General features: G+C 24.4%; 1 protein-coding gene and 1 non-coding gene across 5 annotated transcripts; one reads left to right on the top strand and one right to left on the bottom strand.

Moving 5' to 3' along the window:
• Nucleotides 1-1,908: 1,908 nt before the first annotated feature.
• On the bottom strand, nucleotides 1,909-1,981 carry Trnak-uuu. Its single transcript has one exon. It is a non-coding gene; the product is annotated as a tRNA-Lys (tRNA).
• Nucleotides 1,982-2,280: 299 nt separating this feature from the next.
• On the top strand, nucleotides 2,281-15,594 carry LOC113550158 (neurexin-4). 4 transcript variants are annotated; one of them, XM_026951843.1, is made up of 24 exons: nucleotides 2,281-2,602; nucleotides 2,703-2,795; nucleotides 8,677-8,873; nucleotides 10,101-10,242; nucleotides 10,313-10,516; nucleotides 10,578-10,744; nucleotides 10,808-10,993; nucleotides 11,061-11,222; nucleotides 11,304-11,520; nucleotides 11,612-11,703; nucleotides 11,783-11,945; nucleotides 12,021-12,146; nucleotides 12,266-12,469; nucleotides 12,548-12,706; nucleotides 12,792-12,938; nucleotides 13,012-13,182; nucleotides 13,258-13,375; nucleotides 13,450-13,550; nucleotides 13,622-13,858; nucleotides 13,968-14,147; nucleotides 14,227-14,360; nucleotides 14,428-14,638; nucleotides 14,811-14,948; nucleotides 15,011-15,201. In XM_026951843.1, the coding sequence occupies exons 1-24, from the start codon at nucleotides 2,536-2,538 to the stop codon at nucleotides 15,199-15,201; spliced, it is 3,807 nt and encodes a 1,268-aa protein (XP_026807644.1). In that variant the 5' UTR covers nucleotides 2,281-2,535. The 4 variants fall into 4 exon arrangements, with proteins under 4 accessions (XP_026807644.1, XP_026807646.1, XP_026807643.1 ...); XM_026951842.1 differs by lacking the exon at nucleotides 8,677-8,873 and adding an exon at nucleotides 8,331-8,527 and having other exon boundaries at nucleotides 2,536-2,602; nucleotides 15,011-15,594; XM_026951845.1 differs by lacking the exon at nucleotides 8,677-8,873 and having other exon boundaries at nucleotides 2,283-2,602.
• Nucleotides 15,595-18,212: the final 2,618 nt, after the last annotated feature.

Below are 18,212 nucleotides of genomic sequence, written 5' to 3'. Positions count from 1 at the left end.
TTTCTTAGAATAGTTAGAAAAAAGTTAAATGGAATTCCACAAATATTTTTTATGAGCGTCTAAATTTTGACGGAATTTAATATTCACGCGTAAATTATAACGATTTCTCATTAAACGATTATATTTGTTATCAAGTATTAAACATAGAAACTTGAAACATTCTGATTCCACTGTTATTTGCCCTATATTGTAAGAAGTATTGTAGCAAATATTTTGATTACTCTCTAAAAAGATATTACTTTGTATTATAGTGATAAGGGCATTTTTTTGCCAATTTACAGGATTATTTATCATAGAAGGAATAGAAGGAATCTTCAACGTCAAGAGTGATTTCTAGTAAAATATTTAATCTAATGACAATTTGGAACTTTTGAAGAGTCAAAATTTCAAAATATCTAATAGATATTTGATACCTACTTTTCAAAATAATTCAGAAATTTTTTTTTGAAAAAACAGATTTCAACGAAATCGATAGGTATTCATTCGTATTTTTATTTCGTAGTAAAATTTCAAAAATATTATTGATAGAAACACTTCTTAATACTACATATATTAATATTTACTTTACATAATAAAATTTACCCATGTACTTATTGTACTTATTTTAAATATAAGTTGTTTATGTAATGAATTAAATATTCTAAACTTAAATTCCTTGTATTTTTTTAAAAATGTAACATAACTATTAACTACTATGCTCGTCTTAAATCTAATTAAAATATTATTGTCCCTAAAATTGGAATCGTTATTGGGTATCATACTCATCATAATCCGAAGGCCCAAATACACGTTTATATAATTTAAGACATGACTTAAATTTATGTTATTTAAAAAATGTTAAAAATGTATAAAAAAAATAAATTTGTCTAATATTGTTAAACTAATCTTATATCACGTAATTAACTTTTCATTCATTTTTAGACCAGTTTTACCTAACCTGTGGGACGCGCCTCTCTAAGTGGGTAGACATATAAACATTGCTGGTGAAGCGCAAGTTCTCATCATATTCAATATCATCAATTTATAGAAGAGGTGCGTGAGACTTTTTACCGAAGTGGGCATAAAATAAAAGAGGTGGGAATCTCTCTCCTCCGACACAGCCATTGGCTTTGAAAACTATTTTAGTAAGTAGTGACTGTGCACAGGTGTCGTCCGTCGGGTACACAATGAAGTACAATAGACTATAGACACCAACTTATGCAGTAAAGCGAGTTCCTAAATAGTTTTCCTATAAGGCTAAAATTAAAATTTTTCTAATAAGCGTTATGTTATATTTTTATAGTGTATAAACAGTGGTGGCTCCAGGGGCCCTAAGGGCCGTGACCTCAAGCCCGTATATTCTAAAAAATTGTTTATTGTTAAAAACAAAATTATAAAAAAAAAGCATATTATACAACCAATTATTATAGACACATACAAATGTATATTATTATATTTATATAATAATAATTTATATATAATACTTACTATGCAGTATAAATTAATTAAAATAATATAAATTATACAATAGTAAATGATATTCTTATGAATATTATAAATTGAACATTGGTCTCTCTATCAAACAAGTCACCCCTACGTTTTTTAACATAGAAATTAATTTTCGTTTTGAATACCTAATCCGATTAATCCATGTTTTTCATTTTTGTTCTATAATAACTATAATTAAAGTATATTATATAATATAATGAGATTTTAGCAATATTCGATTATGGTTAATTATTATATTAATTTAGACAAAATGTTTTAAATAAAATCTAAATAATGATGTAAAGGTTAATAATTGAATTGGATATGCAACAGTAGAAAAAAAGGTATCACAAAAACACAATATCATGAGTAGATTCAAACATTCCACACTTATAATACTAATTTAAATAAAAATATTTTTAAAATTATGCAAAAACTAGTCGCCCGGACAGGGACTCGAACCCTGGACCCTTAGGTTAAAAGCCTAATGCTCTACCGACTGAGCTATCCGGGCTATTGTCAGATAACGTGTCTTTCAATTGTATTTAAGTAAGTTATTTATTAAGTATATTCATAATTTATTAAAAAGTTATTATTAATTTAACATAAAAACACTAATTATAGCTTTTATTTAACTATAAAAACATTTTAAAAATGATACCTGTAATATATTATAAAATTATATTAAAGTTGGATTAATAATTATTTTATATTCGTTACAAGATGGCGCTATTAATACATTGTTTTGTCATTCCTCATTCAGTCCGTAGGGCGTGCCATCCTTGCCGATCCACCCAAACCATGTTGGTTATTACTCGTTACCATCAAAACGGAATTCCTTAATCAAAAAGTAAACTACCAAAGTACAAAACAACTAAACTAACAAGTGCTTCAACAGTTCAACGCTCAATTGCTAATAACGCAAGTTCATGACAAAACGTCTGGACTTTGGTTACTCGAATTATTCCATCCATTTTATACTTCAGAATTTTTTTAATAATATGTCTAACAAACGTTTATAAAATATGTTGATTTTATTATATTCATGATTTTCTATCACTGTTTAAAATGAGTGAGATTTTACATATTATTATAATAGCTATTGCTATTGGTTTATGCTCAAACGTTAAAACTGGTGAGTAATAACTAATTGTATTTTTTATTGGCTTGATTAGTATTTGAATATTTATTTTATACTGTACAATCTATCATTTACTTAATTTGCATTGTTATAGATTCTGATTGTGGTGAACCACTATTAGAAAAAGCAGCACTGAGAGCCACTTCTTCATTACCAGACAGAGGACCAGAAAATGCTATTCTCAATGGTAATTATAAATTTGTTTTTTTTATTTAAGATGAATACATTTATTTTTATTTTTATAAATTAATTTGTTATTGTGTGCTTTAAATACCATTATATTAAGCAATATATAGCCTAATTATACTATCTATAGATTTAAATAAGGTGATAAATTTTATTGAAATGTTTTATATTTTGATATACTTAACTAAAAAAAAAAAGTCATGGTAATGAGGCTGCTAATAATCTGGCCAAATCCTCATTTAATTTAATCTTCCCTTCAACTCACCTACCGGGTGTGATTTCATCTTTTTCTTAAAATGTTACATTTATTATCTCTTGTATTCTCACTGGGATAACATTTCTGTTGACTTTACTTTGAAATATAGATATATTTCATCCAATATCTTCAATAAAACCTGGTTTAATATTACATAGATCATATATTGTTTAATTGACCATCTACGAATATGCGGTCTACTTCTGTTTTGTGTACTAGCTAACTATAAATATGAGTATAGTATGCGATCTACCAATGTTATGTGTTTTACCTACCTATAGTTGGGAATCCCGGATCATAATTATTTATTAGTTTATTATCTACTAATTTAATATATTATGTTTTATCTTAATTCTTCATAAAGATATATATTTTATCGTTTAACAACTAATAACATGTTAGTCGGTTTAGTGTCGTTTGTGGTGAAACAACATTTTTAAAATTTGAATTGAAAAAATCCAAAAAATTTTAAAATGCTTGTAAAAGAATTTTATAAAAAAATTTTAACTGAGGCCTCTACTGTTTCTAAGACAAAGATGTACGTCAGGATGGCTGGTGGCTGCGTTTTTAATCGGAGTCATTTACCGTCGCTGTTCAATGTTTATAATGCCAATATAGTGAATGCGTGATTAAGCCTAATATTTGTATTTATACCAGACATGTCTACCCATGCTGGTTTCTGTACGGGACACTAACAGTATTTTTAAATGCATTTTTTAATTAATTTTAATATTATTACAGTAGGCCATGTTCATTCTAGTAGACCTCATATTGGGAAATAGCCGTTTAATTTAATCGTCTACATATAGAACACAATTTATTGCCTAGTAACTTTTAAACTTGACTTAAATTACTCCCTCTTTTGCATACTTAACTCATAGGAATGTCTCTGTAATCTCCCCATATCTTTTAAGCGACTTACTTTATTTAACTCTCTTAAAACCCCTATTCTCTATTCCATTTATAACATATTAAATCTGAATCAAACTTGTTATCAAATTTATATTAGAGGCTGGCTTTATTAAATAGATAACCTAGTGCTAATTTTATTATTTTTTATTTTGTAAGTGTTGAGCTATTATAGTTGTATACTAGTGGCTTATAAAAAAAAAAATCTTTTTTATTGATTAATAATTTACTAAATATATTAAATAAATAATATATCTGTACAGTTGTTAAAAAAAAGTTATGTTTTTATGGATCCTTATATTATTACTACATCATCAACTAGCGGTAAGACATTTTTTAGTAATGAAACATTGATATTTAAAATTAGCTTATATAATAATACATATCAGTAAAAAAAAAAAGCACTAGTAGATTTTATTATTACTTCATTTTTGTATTGTTGAGTCACTAAAATTACTTCTTGTTTTATAGTGTATTAGTTTTAAACTGTAATAAATAATATACACAATAAATTGAGTACTTGAGTTATATTAATGTTATTTACTTTTTTATTATTAGTTAAAAATTTAATATTTTATGTTTATTCAAAAAGATTTGATTCTGTGACATTGATATTAACTCAATTATTACCTACATTTAATGTAAGTAGAAAAGTTAGTTTATAAAATTATTATAGGTAGATTTTTTTTAGTATTTATGATTGGTAATAATTTATAGAAAATTTAATAAAAAAAAAATAATTCTATACCCATAATGTTTAATACCGAGTTCATATGTTAGATATGTATATTTCTAATTTTTAGTTTGTGTATAATTACACACAAAATAAGAACAAATCATTTGATCATAAGTCATAACATATTTAAAAGATTCTAAAAGATATGCTCTCGGTTTACAATAATTTTATTTCATTTAAAGAAGTTAGGTACATGCCACATTTCTAAAGAATGAAAATTAATTGATCATTTTTTTATATATGACATTTTATTCATAATTTTCAAATTAGAAATTTTTTCAAACAAAAGAAGCTATATATTTAAATGAACACTAGTTTTTAACACATTAAGAGATTGTCAAATCCAGTTATGTTTTCTTAGTTCTACAAATGTAAGGATATACCATGGTGACTTACATTCAATAGAACTACTGTGTTGATAGTATTGAATTAAATTGGCCTATCATTGAACTTAAAATATCATATTATCTAGGAAAGCTCTTGGGTTTTTATTCATATTCTATGCAAAATGTTTCAAATTTAAATTATAACTTGCTTTAAAGTTATAATATATTAAAAACTTATGAGATACCCTAGATAATATTATTAGATTAATGTTTAGTATAATAGGTCACTCTAATATTAACAACACTAAACGTTAAATGTTCTAAGTTATACATTTCAATTTGGTGATATTACAATGGGTTTGTCGTACTCTTGATTATTTTTGGAGATGTTGAATTTTGGTTATTATATTTTGTACTACAAAAAAATATATGTTTTTGTTGTATCTATTCATTCTAGTTTTTATACTTTGTTGTTGATGAGAATTTTTCAAAATATAAGTGATGTTATACAATTTAAAATCCTCAGATTAAATTACCAGTCAATAACATATATTTGTAATTTTTATATAAATTATCTAATTACAAATCATTCTTTGTATGGCTCATCATTGTACTTAAAAAATTGTTTATATAGCATTATAAGTAATAACTATTATCTATAATAATACAATTAATTTGTATAAAATTATTTAATGAGAATTTTTAAGTATTGAATAAATTAAAATAATGAAATGTAGTGGGTTAAATATATAAAAATTATTTTTATATTGGTGATTGACTTCGGTTGTTTCCTTTGTTTAGGTGTTTAAATGTATCATAGTGGCTGTTTAACTGTCCCAAAGAATATAAATTTTTATGCACATCATTTTAAAGAAATTTGCACAGTACAATTCTACAATGACAACATCAAACAGGGTTCGTTGGGTATTCGATTGTGGCAATTGGTTTCCATCAGAAAGTGATTGGTCTAAAGCTTCTCGTTCTATTCAACTTGAAGAAAAAGAAAGAATTGGTCGATTTGTTTTTAAGCGAGATGCTAAACGATCAATTATAGGACAACTAATGATTAGAAAATTTTTATCAGAAGCTACTCATTTACCTTGGTCTCAAATAAAAACAAAAAGAGATTTAAATAACAAACCCATAATAGAAGAATTCAATTTAAATTTTAATGTATCACATGATGGAAACTTTGTTGTATTAGCCGGTGAAGAAAATATTAGTGTAGGAATAGATATTATGAAAAATTGTTATAAAGGTGGAAAAAGTTTAAACGAATTTTTTAGATTAATGAATAGAAATTTCCATTTAAATGAATGGGCTTATATTAATAAAGGAACAGAAATGAAAAAAACCAGTTCATTTTATCGATTTTGGTGTTTAAAAGAAAGTTATGTAAAAGCAACTGGTACTGGGTTAACAATTGATCTAAAAAAAATATGTTTTGTTCCAAAAAATGAGCTGAAAAAAGATTTAATATTGAATGATACTAAATTATTTATTGATGATAAACTAATGTCAGATTGGAGTTTTCATGAATATTTGTATGATGATTATACAATAGCTGTATGTATAAAAGGATCTATAACCCCAGTTAACTTTAAGCTTATAACCTTCCAAGACCTTATAAGTAATGCAGAAATGTTAACCGAAGAAGATGAAAAGTACTGTAAATTATACTTAAATAAAGAAGAACAACCATAATTATAAATTAATTTATACATGTTCAGAAATAAATTATTCTTACATACATAGAATTTATTATAATAACAACTTTATTATGTTTGTATTTTGTTTCAAATATCAAAGCAATAATAATGTTAATTTTGGTCTTTAGATAGTATGTAGCTATTTTAAAAATATTATGGAAAGTAATAATAAGAAAATGTATTTATTTTATGACATAATATCGCATGTTATGTAGTAATAGTTATTATATTTATAAAGAATTGGTTGTATAATTTTGTTTTCTTGACAAGCATAATAAAAGGGTTTATTTGATTATGCGTGCCTTGTACAAGTAGTTGCTATGGAGGAAATGTTATTGACTGGTACCAATAAAAAAAAAATATTTTGTTTATTTTTGGTTATTTTATTTTATTATACTTATTATGTTTACTATAAACAAATTATAATCCAATACGTTTATTTGATTTAAATTATTACATTCACTGAACAATTCTTAAATATTTTCTATTAGCGTTCTTAAGTTTGATGTATTTCCTAAAAAGGGAATCAACAATTTATCTCTTTTAAATGCTCAAACTAGACTTAATTCCCAGTTCATGTGTATGACTACTAGAGACTTCCTATAAAAAATAGTTTCATAATAAAGTTATTTTGAAAAAAATATATTGACTAGTATTTTCTTTGTTTTAATTAAAATCTCAAATACCTAATAATATCCAATTTCATACATTAAGTAATAAAACGTTTTAGATAAATAGGTACTTTACTACTTTATTCTCATAATTTTAACTAATATAATAAATTTATGAATTTAAATGTATATATTGCATTTAACACCAATCATGATAATGCTTAGATAATTTTTCCCTTATTTTTTATTTTAATTACTATTTTCCAAACATAATTAATAATAAAAATGTATAAATGGCCCAAATAGTCTATTAAATGAAAAATAAAAACAAAATTCCAGTCATTAGTATCTTTTTATGGTACTGAATGTCCCTTGTTAAATATTTTGGAATAGTCACACATTAAAATGTGCTATAATACAAGTTACTCAATACTATTTAGAAGAAAATTGCAACACGAGATTCATGATTCAATTTTATCTAAAATAAATGTGGTCATTATTTGTTTAATTTTTGATCTACTTGGTCTATTTTACTCATTGACCAAATACTTAAAATTAAGTTAAAATTTAAAATTAAATAACCCAATACTACACTAACTATTATTTACTCAATTAGGTTGATTTTCTCTCAATATGGTATCTATTATTTTCAAACCGTTTTAAAAATTAATTAAAAAAATGTCAAAAATCTTGAAAATTTAAAAACTTGATTATTGTTAAAAAATAAGCAGCATTTAAATAAATTGATTTGAAATGAAGATACTTTGGGTGATATGGGACTTATGAGACATTCTATATGTATATAAATATATTTAATCTGTTTAAAAAAAAATTGTTGATTATTTTAAAATTAAATAAATCGAAACATTTAACTATTACATTTATTTAAGTGTTATTTAAGAACCTTATAAAATAGTTAATTTTTTGCACTTTAAAAAAATATAGTTTAGTTTTATTTTTGTGTGTTTTTTGCTTGTGTTGTACTTTAGGACGTAATGCATGGACAGCATACAGCTCTGATTTTGCTCAGTATCTCATAATCGACCTGGGTCAAACGATGACTGTAACATCAATATTGACCCAAGGTAGAGCAGAATCTTCAGAATATGTAGAAACATTTGGTATTAGTTATGGTTCAAATGGCCTAGATTATGCTGAATACAAAGAATCATCAGGAAATACTAAGGTAATTATATACTAACTCTGTAGGTACCTACAAATTTAAAACATTTTCAATATCAACAAATAAGGTGAGATAATTATATTTTAGATTTAGAGTATAATATTGATTTTAAATTATGTGGATTATTTGTTGATATCTAAGAATTTTGTTAGGATACATGGCATGGACTTCTGCATATGATTCTCTTGATCAATATTTCATTGTTGAGTTTTTGAATAGAGTGAAAATATACTCTATTTCTACTCAAGGCCGATCTTCCACTTTAGAATTTATCGAGGAATATTGTATACAATACTCTGATAATGGGAAGGGTTGGAAAAATGTTGAAGACTCTCGTGGGAATATTGAGGTTTGAGTTTTATGATTGCCTTGAGTGTTATTTTTAAACTCAGTAGTGGTTGTTTTCTCTAATTTAATATTGATTGCTTGATTTTCATTACGTACCATTTTGATTATTCTATTTGCTTTTAAAATATTGCTTAGTTTTAATGATACATTATATTATAGTAATTCATTTATTTATATAAGTGTATGTGTGTATTTTTGTTTTATTAAAAGTGTTGAGAATTTAATAGTTTTACAAAGAACATTACTTATCAATAGATCACATTAATATATTTTATATAAAATAATTTAATATCAATTTTATTGATGGCAATTGACTGTGGGTATTTTTTAAACTAGCATTAATTGAGGATTAATTAATTATTAATTGAGTAATTTAACAACGAGATTACTTAATTAATTTCATCATAGGCCAATATAATATGTATCACCATGTAATAATTAATATAAAAAAGGATAATTCTAACTAAAAATTAAACTTAAAATTAAATGTATAAATATTACTCACTATTTCTGGGTTTGTGAGTTACGACTAAGAAAACTTAACATCCTCTCATATTCTAATAAACTCTTTTCTTCATTGTAGGTAACTACATTATGTACCTACAGTATAATAATTAAAATAATTAATACTTAACTTAATTCATAGTATGAGATTTAAGAAAAAAAAAGCTTTGAATTCTTTTTTTTTTGTGCAGCATGCTCGCACACTATTTTCTCCCTTCCCAAAACAAATAAAATTCATGTATCATAGAAAAAATTAAAATATTTTAAAAAATAAACATTCAAAAACAAATTGTGTTTTTAACTTCAAATTTGATAATAAATCAATTTGTTCTAATATTTAAGCTAACAACATAAGATTGGTTCTACTAAACGCAGATTTTCTATGTTGTATGTAAGCCAGTCAAAGAAAACAAATAGTGTACTGAATGATAGCATACTCTACTTAATGGTATTTTGTACAAAAAAGTATATAAATTAGTTTTGTCATGCGATAATAATATTTATATTTTAAGTGGTTGTGAAGCTATGTAGAAATTCTGCTTGATGTTGGTACATATAATTTAGGAATATGATATAAATTTTATTTTATTAAATTTATATTTAAATTAATTATTTTATTGATAATTAATTATTATAAATAATATATTAATGTATTTATGTATTTATGTACTCACAGTTTAAATATAAAGGTTGAAATAATAATGTACATTTGTTTTATTTGTAGTTATTCAAAGGTAATAGTAATGGAGATGATTCTGCCAGAAATATATTTGAGGTTCCCATCATAGCACAATGGATTAGAATTAATCCTACTAGATGGAGAGATAGAATTTCAATGAGATTGGAACTTTATGGATGCCCATACTGTAAATATTCGTTATTGTTATATTTCATATACATATTGAGTTATTAAAATAATATTAACTTTGATTTCAGCATCGGACAGTCTTTATTTTAATGGCACTTCATTAGTACGTTGGAACTTAAGAGATTCTCCTGTTTCTGCCCATAGAGAATCAATAAGATTTAGATTCAAAACAAATGTGGCTGATGGAGTTTTATTGTATGGAATTGGATCACAAGGAGATTACTTAGCCTTACAACTCAAAGATAATCGGTTACTACTAAATATAAATTTAGGTATATTTGAGTATTATTTAAAAAAATGTACATGTTAGAATTTGATTGTTCTTTTTATTAGGATCTCAAATTATGACTAGTCTATCAGTTGGTAGTCTATTAGATGATAACATCTGGCATGAAGTCATAATAATGAGAAATAGACTTGAAGTTATGTTTTCTGTTGATCGTGTTACAATCCAAGATCGAATTAAAGGAGAATTTGAAAGACTTGATCTTAATCGTGAAGTATGAAAATTAAAATATTATATATTTATACATGTATAATATATATTATTTTATTTATTATAGATATATATAGGTGGTGTACCACATTTAAATGAAGGTCTGTTAATTAATACAAATTTTACTGGATGTATTGAAAACTTATATATGAATTCAACAAATATGATATATTTAGTTAAAGAATCATATAACTCTGGAGACTCTTGGTTAATGCAAAAATATCAAAAGATAAATACATTATATACTTGTTTGGTACTAAATTGTTATTTTATATAATAAAATTAAATTTTAAGTTATTAAAATAATGTATTTTTATTAGGAATCTCCTATTATACCTGTTACATTTTTATCACGATCATCTTATGCAAGATTAAGAAGTTATGAAGGACTGAAAAAAATTAATATATCATTATCATTCCGGACTTATGAAGAACGAGGGTTATTGGCTCATCATAAATTTTTAGTTAATGGATATGTCAAGGTAATTTATTTATAAAATAATTTAATTTATATATTTTCTATATTGTATTGTATCAATTTTTTTTTTTAATTTGATTTATAGTTATACTTGGAAAATGAACGCATTAAAGTAGAGTTAATGACCAAAGATGACACACGTGTAGTTTTAGACAACTATGAAGAAAGTTTTAATGATGGCAAATGGCATAGTGTAATTTTGATCCTTAAAGAAAATTTTTTGGAACTTAATGTAGATAATAGACCTATGCAGACAATTAGAAAATTAGATTTCTTAACTGGACAAAATAATTTTATTGCCGGTTAGATAATTTTTTTTATTTCCTTTGTTTAAAAAGTTAATTTAATTTTGTGTTTGAAATAATGGTAATAATGTAATGTGTATTGTTCTAGGAGGTATTTATGGTTCAATTGGATTTATTGGATGTATGCGTTTAATTACAATTGATGGAAATTATATGTTACCAACTGATTGGAAACTAGGAGTAAATACTGTTGACATAACATTTATATTTATGTCTTTAAATAATTATTTTTTATTCATATAAAATATTTTTATTTTAGGAAGGTTATTGTTGTGATAAAGAAGTATTATTTGATGCTTGTCAAATGAGCGATCGGTGTAATCCAAGTCCATGTAAACATTCTGGAATATGTAGACAAAACTCTGATGATTTTTTCTGTGATTGTAGTAATACAGGATATAGTGGTGCCGTATGTCAAACTCGTAAGAAATTTGATTTATAAAATTATAAAATTATAAAATTGTATTTTTAATATTGAGAATTTTATTAATAAATAGCATTAAATCCATTGTCGTGCCTTGCTTTTAAGAATGTTAACCCAGTTGGACAAAACCATGACATTAAAATAGATGTGGATGGGAGTGGTCCGTTAAAACCGTTTCCAGTTACATGTCAATATTATGGTAAAAATACTATTTTAATTATTTTGTAATTTAATATTAAATTGTTAAATAATAATAATTTTCTAAAAATATAATAATATATGAAGTATAAAAAAATGTTCAAACATTCAAATGTATAGCTGATGGACGAATAGTAACAACAATTAGACATCAAAGTGAAAGTGATTCCACTGTTGATGGTTTTCAAGATCCTGGAAGTTTTAGACAGGACTTCAACTATGATGCAGACTTATTGCAAATTGAAGCACTTATTAATAGATCACATTCGTGTTGGCAGCCATTAAGTTATTCTTGTAAACAATCTAGATTATTTAATTCACCAGGTATTATATATATTGAATAGCTAATAAGAATTATGATTTGTTTATCATTAAATATTAATAACATATTGCAATTAAAAGTAAATGGCGAATTGGATTTTCGACCTTTTGGATGGTGGGTATCAAGACACAATCAAAAGATGGACTATTGGGGTGGTTCAATTCCAGGGTCACGCAAATGTCAATGTGGTATAACAGGTGGTTGTTATGATCCTACTAAATGGTGCAATTGTGATTCGGGTAAATAATATAATAAGATATAGATTGCTTGTTTACACACTGTTTATTTATTTATTAGTTATTACTGTTATTAACATTTCTATAGGACTTGATAGCTGGCACTCAGACAGTGGTGATATAAGAGAAAAAGAGCATCTGCCAATAAAACAAGTTAGATTTGGAGACACAGGTACCCCGTTAGATGAAAAAGAAGGAAGATTCAAAGTAGGACCATTAATGTGTGAAGGCGATGGTAAATTTCTATTTTATTTAAGAAATAAAACAAATTTGTGTTATCAAATTTCTATTTTTGTTTTATTTTATAGAGCTTTTTAACAATGTTGTAACATTCCGCAAACTTGACTCACAAATTCGTTTACCAACATTTGATTTTGGACAAAATGGTGATATTTATTTCGAGTTTAAAACAACTATTGAAAATGCCATTATTTTTGAAAGTCATGGACCTAAAGATTATATAAAATTATCACTTATAAGTAATATAATAGTTATTTGTTAACTTTTATGAAAATAATTATTATCAAACAATATTTTGCTATTTTAATCATTAGGTGGTCATTCTTTACAATTCAGTTACCAAGCTGGCAGTGGACCATTAAATGTTCGTGTGGAAACTTCTGACAAATTGAATGATGATAGATGGCATTCAGTTGTAATAGAAAGAAATAGGTTAGTTTTTAATTTAAATTAATTCTTTATTAAACATTTTTATTTTATAATTATTAAATTATACCTAAATACAGAAAAGAAAGTAGAATTATTGTAAATGGAGCCTTGAAACAGTCAGTAAGAGAACCTCCTGGTCCTGTACGTGCAATACACTTAACATCTGAATTAGTCATTGGTATGTGACTATTGGCTTATTATTCATTGCTAATTTATATAATTTATTATTAAATATATTTATTATTTTAGGATCATCTTCTGATGAACAAAATGGTTTCATTGGTTGCATAAGAGCATTTATGTTAAATGGACAACTTGTAGATTTAAAATCATATGCTGAAAAGCAATTATATGGTATTTCTCCTGGATGTATTGGTAAATGTGATAGTAATCCTTGTCTTAATAATGGAACATGTTTTGAAAAATATGATGGTTACACTTGTGATTGTCGATGGACTGCATTTAAAGGACCAATTTGTGCAGATGGTAAATCAAATTTTCAAATATTTTTAATAATTAAATTTTATAATAATTGAGCTTTATGAATTTATGATATATGGTTTTACTGATTTTAATATAAATGCATCATTTTTAGAAATTGGTGTAAATCTTAAGGCCAATTCAATGATTAGGTATGATTTTGAAGGGATATGGAGATCAACAATATCTGAAAACATTAGAGTAGGTTTTACAACTACAAATCCAAAAGGGTTCCTTCTTGGACTTTTTTCAAATATTTCAAAAGAATACATGACAATTATGGTATCTAATAGCGGTTAGTATTAATTTTTTTTATTTATTAATTATTATTAAAACAAATAGTTCAAATAATAAAAAAAAATTATTTATTATAGGTCATTTACGGGTTGTATTTGATTTTGGATTTGAACGTCAAGAATTAATATTTCCAGATCAACATTTTGGTCTTGGACAATACCATGATCTCAGAATTAGAAGAAAAAATTCTGGTTCTACTTTAATCATGGAGGTATTTTAAATTATAATATAATTCAGTTGTTATTTTATTAATAATGTATATGTTCTTATTTGTATAGGTTGATGGATCGGATCCTAAAGAATTTCATTTTGACATTAAAGAATCTACTGATGCACAATTTAACAATATTCAACATATGTACATTGGCCGTAATTCGTCTATGACTGAAGGTTTTGTTGGTTGTGTTTCACGAGTAGAATTTGATGATATTTATCCTCTAAAATTGTTATTCCAACAAGATGGACCTCCAAATGTCAGTGGAATGAATAGTAAGTTGTTACCGTTCAATAATTTACAACATAGTAATACGATTATTAATCATAATTATACATGGAAAAACACACAACACTTTATTTGATTCAATATGAACTAAAATATATACAATTAACGTATTGTATTAATTTAATGTAATCATTATTTATTTTTATTCAAATAATCTAGCAACAATAAAAGAAGATTTTTGTGGTGTTGAACCAGTCACACATCCTCCACCATTAATAGAGACTAGACCTCCTCCTGTATTAGATGAAAATAAAGTAAAGGCTGCATACAATGAGACTAACTCTGCTTTAATTGGTGGTAAATATACATTTTATTATTCATTAGATGAATTTATTTAAAAAAAAAAATATTTTTTCCAGGAATATTTTTTATCATTTTGATAGTGATTTTGATACTTGCATTTTTGGTTGGTCGATATGTGGCTCGTCATAAAGGTGATTATATCACACAAGAAGATCGAGGTGCTGATATAGCATTAGATCCTGATGATGCTGTCATACATTCGACTACTGGACACCAAGTACAGAAAAAACGAGAATGGTTTATTTAATTTAGTTTTTTTTTAATATCATTATTATTATTTAATCAAATAATATTTTTTAAATTTAATTTTTAATAAATTTTACTTATTATTTATATGTTCACTAGAACTGATAAAACATTGATATTTTATATACTTTACTTATTTTCTTGATGAAAGAACAGATCAAATTAAACTATTTTGGTTATTATTACACTATTTACACACTGAATCTCTGAGTATGTTTGCTACATTTGGATTTATATCGCAACTTGCAATTTTAAAAAATATTATTGTTTGTACTAATACTTTAAATAATTATAATCAATATTTACCATTATTTTATTGAACACACATTTTATGATTTATTTTCATTTTTATCAGTATTCTATATTACCATTTTCTTTTAAACTTAATTAAATATTTAATAGTAATGTTATAGATTATGTATAAAATGTATACATTTTATTATCAATGACTTGTTGTTTTTAATTTGTAAATCTCATTTTTTTTTTTTTTTTGTAAGCTAACATACAGACTGCCTAAAAATAATTATTGATTATTAAGTATAATGTTTTAATGTGAGTGTTAAATTTTAAAGGTGAATCTAATAAAACTAATTATTTTTATGTATGATACAAAATTATAATTAAAACTATATTCTTATAATCCATTGTACATTTATAATTGATGTTCATAATAGTCATACATATCTGATTTATCTGATTAAATTTATTATGTTCACCTTTTCATATTAGCTTCTTATCTAAAAGTTATATTTATACTTAATTCTCATATATTATATACGCGTTCCGTCCATACTATAGGTAGTATTTTTTAAATTTAAATATATTTTAAGTAAATTACAATGTTAGAAAGATATTATATAGTTTTTACTTTAACTAATTAAAGTATAACAATTTTTGTAATGTGATATTTTATCGAAATTTTAACTTATAATATTTGTATTTAAATACTTTTTTATATGCTAGATTGTAGCAAGTTGCACTTTTAAACTTAATGAATTTGTTTTATTAGGTGTACGTCCTTACTTTGCAAATTGTCACTAACAAATATCTGCTTCTTATATTTTTATATTTTACATGTATCATTGTATCACTTTTATGGAAATTATAAATTATTTGTTTAGGAAGCATTTTATAGATTTATTGAAAAATTTGTATTTTATATATTTTTTTTTTCTACAATATTGTGAATACAATTTTTATAATAAATATGTTTATGTTAAGGAAGTATTTATGTTTTATTTATCCTCATTCATAGTCTATTGCTAACATAATATCTATGAATCTTTCAAGGTTGAATAATATAATTTTAGTATTAAGTTTAATAAATTAACATTAGTGTTAGTAGTATCTATTAATTATTTCTAATCTATGTAATTATATAATATCTACATTCAATTTTATTTTTAATAAGATAAATATTATTTTAATATGTAGGTGTGCTTACTATGGATAGACTGGATAGAGTTTATGAATTTTTCTAAATTACTAAATGAGTAAGTTAAAGAAAAAATATATAAAAACTGAACACAAAGAGTAGATTTTATTATACAAAAACAACGAAAATTGAAAAAAAACTAATTTACCCTGTATAAAATATTATAATAAATTAAAATCATTATGAATATAATATATATAGTCATTGATACATTGATAACTTAAATATGACCCTATTGTATATTAAATATTTCCTATACTGAAAACTAAAATATGTATTATTATTTATTTCACATATTTCTTACGTATAATAAACTGTTATTAAAATTATTATTATGCTTTTTGCAAATAGTCTAAACCATTACAAACTATTTTATAATACAGGGGTTGGCAATTAAATTCTATGGTGATCCAGATAATTTAAAAAATATTTCAAAGGCCATAAAAAACTTATAAATGTATTTATCATTGTTGTTATTGTGATTATTATTGTAAACAGCTATTAACAATCAGCATTAAAAAAAAAATTTTTGGTGATTTATTTATTTTGTAATTACTTCTGTTCCATATGCCAGATTTGGGCTGTGAGCTACCTATCGCCGATCTCTGATGTAATACCGATCTGTGTGACAATTTTAATGTCCTATTACTTTACCTAGTGCAGTTTCTACAAACTTGATACCTATTTTTAAATTTATGAACATGTAACAACATTTTGCAATGTATGCTTTTTATTTTAATATCTTTAAAGTTATTAATTAATTAAAATTAAAATATAATAATAGATCTAAACATGAATACGTGTTATAAATAAATTTCCCAAGGTTTATTCATATATAATATAATTTATTGTTTTAATACTATTTAATGATTAATTATAAAAATCACTATACTTAATAAATGACTATACAGTACACTTAAAATTAAATTAAAGCCATAGATTTGTATAATTATTATTGCCTAATGATATTATAGCGATCGTTAACGTAATATAATTATATTAATATACAGAGTGATTCACCAAGTATGTTCCTATTCTTTAAAAATTAAATGAAGCATTTAATCAAACTTAAGTTTTTGAATATTTAGGTATATTCACTACACTCCAAGACCATATTTTCAATTGTTTAGCTTTTTCTTTTTTTTTAAATATTAAGGCAGTTAAAGCTATATCGTACAAAGATACAAACTTCTTTATTTTTTTTAAATATTAAGAACCAAGTTTTTTATAGGCAAGTAAAGGTCAAATCAATTTTTTTTAAATTTTTAAATTGCTTAATTATCATACGCCTCATCTTCTAAATATATCATCATAATTTATGGTTATTATCTTAAGTACCTATTTTAAATTGTGCTCCTTACATATACTTAGAATGTTTAATAAATAAATTATTAAATGAAAATATAGATTGATCTTGAGTAATTTTAGAGAATCACCTTGTATACACAATATAATTCATATTACTATTTATTTTGTGCCAAAACCTATAGTTATACCCGCCAGAACTCAGAAAGTCAGAACCACAATGATGAATGAATCACCTAACCAGTATCAAATATTAGTTAAAACCGGTGTAA

Source organism: Rhopalosiphum maidis, chromosome 1, assembly GCF_003676215.2.
Source record: "Rhopalosiphum maidis isolate BTI-1 chromosome 1, ASM367621v3, whole genome shotgun sequence".
In the NCBI taxonomy this organism is placed as follows: Eukaryota; Metazoa; Arthropoda; class Insecta; order Hemiptera; family Aphididae; genus Rhopalosiphum; species Rhopalosiphum maidis.
Note: the sequence above shows the minus strand (reverse complement) of the source record. Positions and strands in the feature narration are given on the sequence as shown.

Bases quoted from the DNA above. Each gene is read 5' to 3' on its own strand.
- LOC113550158 (XM_026951842.1), top strand. From the start codon at position 2,536: ATGAGTGAGATTTTACATATTATTATAATAGCTATTGCTATTGGTTTA. The intron at 11,521-11,611 runs GTTAGATAATTT...GTATTGTTCTAG, and splicing joins ACAAAATAATTTTATTGCCG to GAGGTATTTATGGTTCAATT. The intron at 11,946-12,020 runs GTAAGAAATTTG...ATTAATAAATAG, and splicing joins TGGTGCCGTATGTCAAACTC to CATTAAATCCATTGTCGTGC.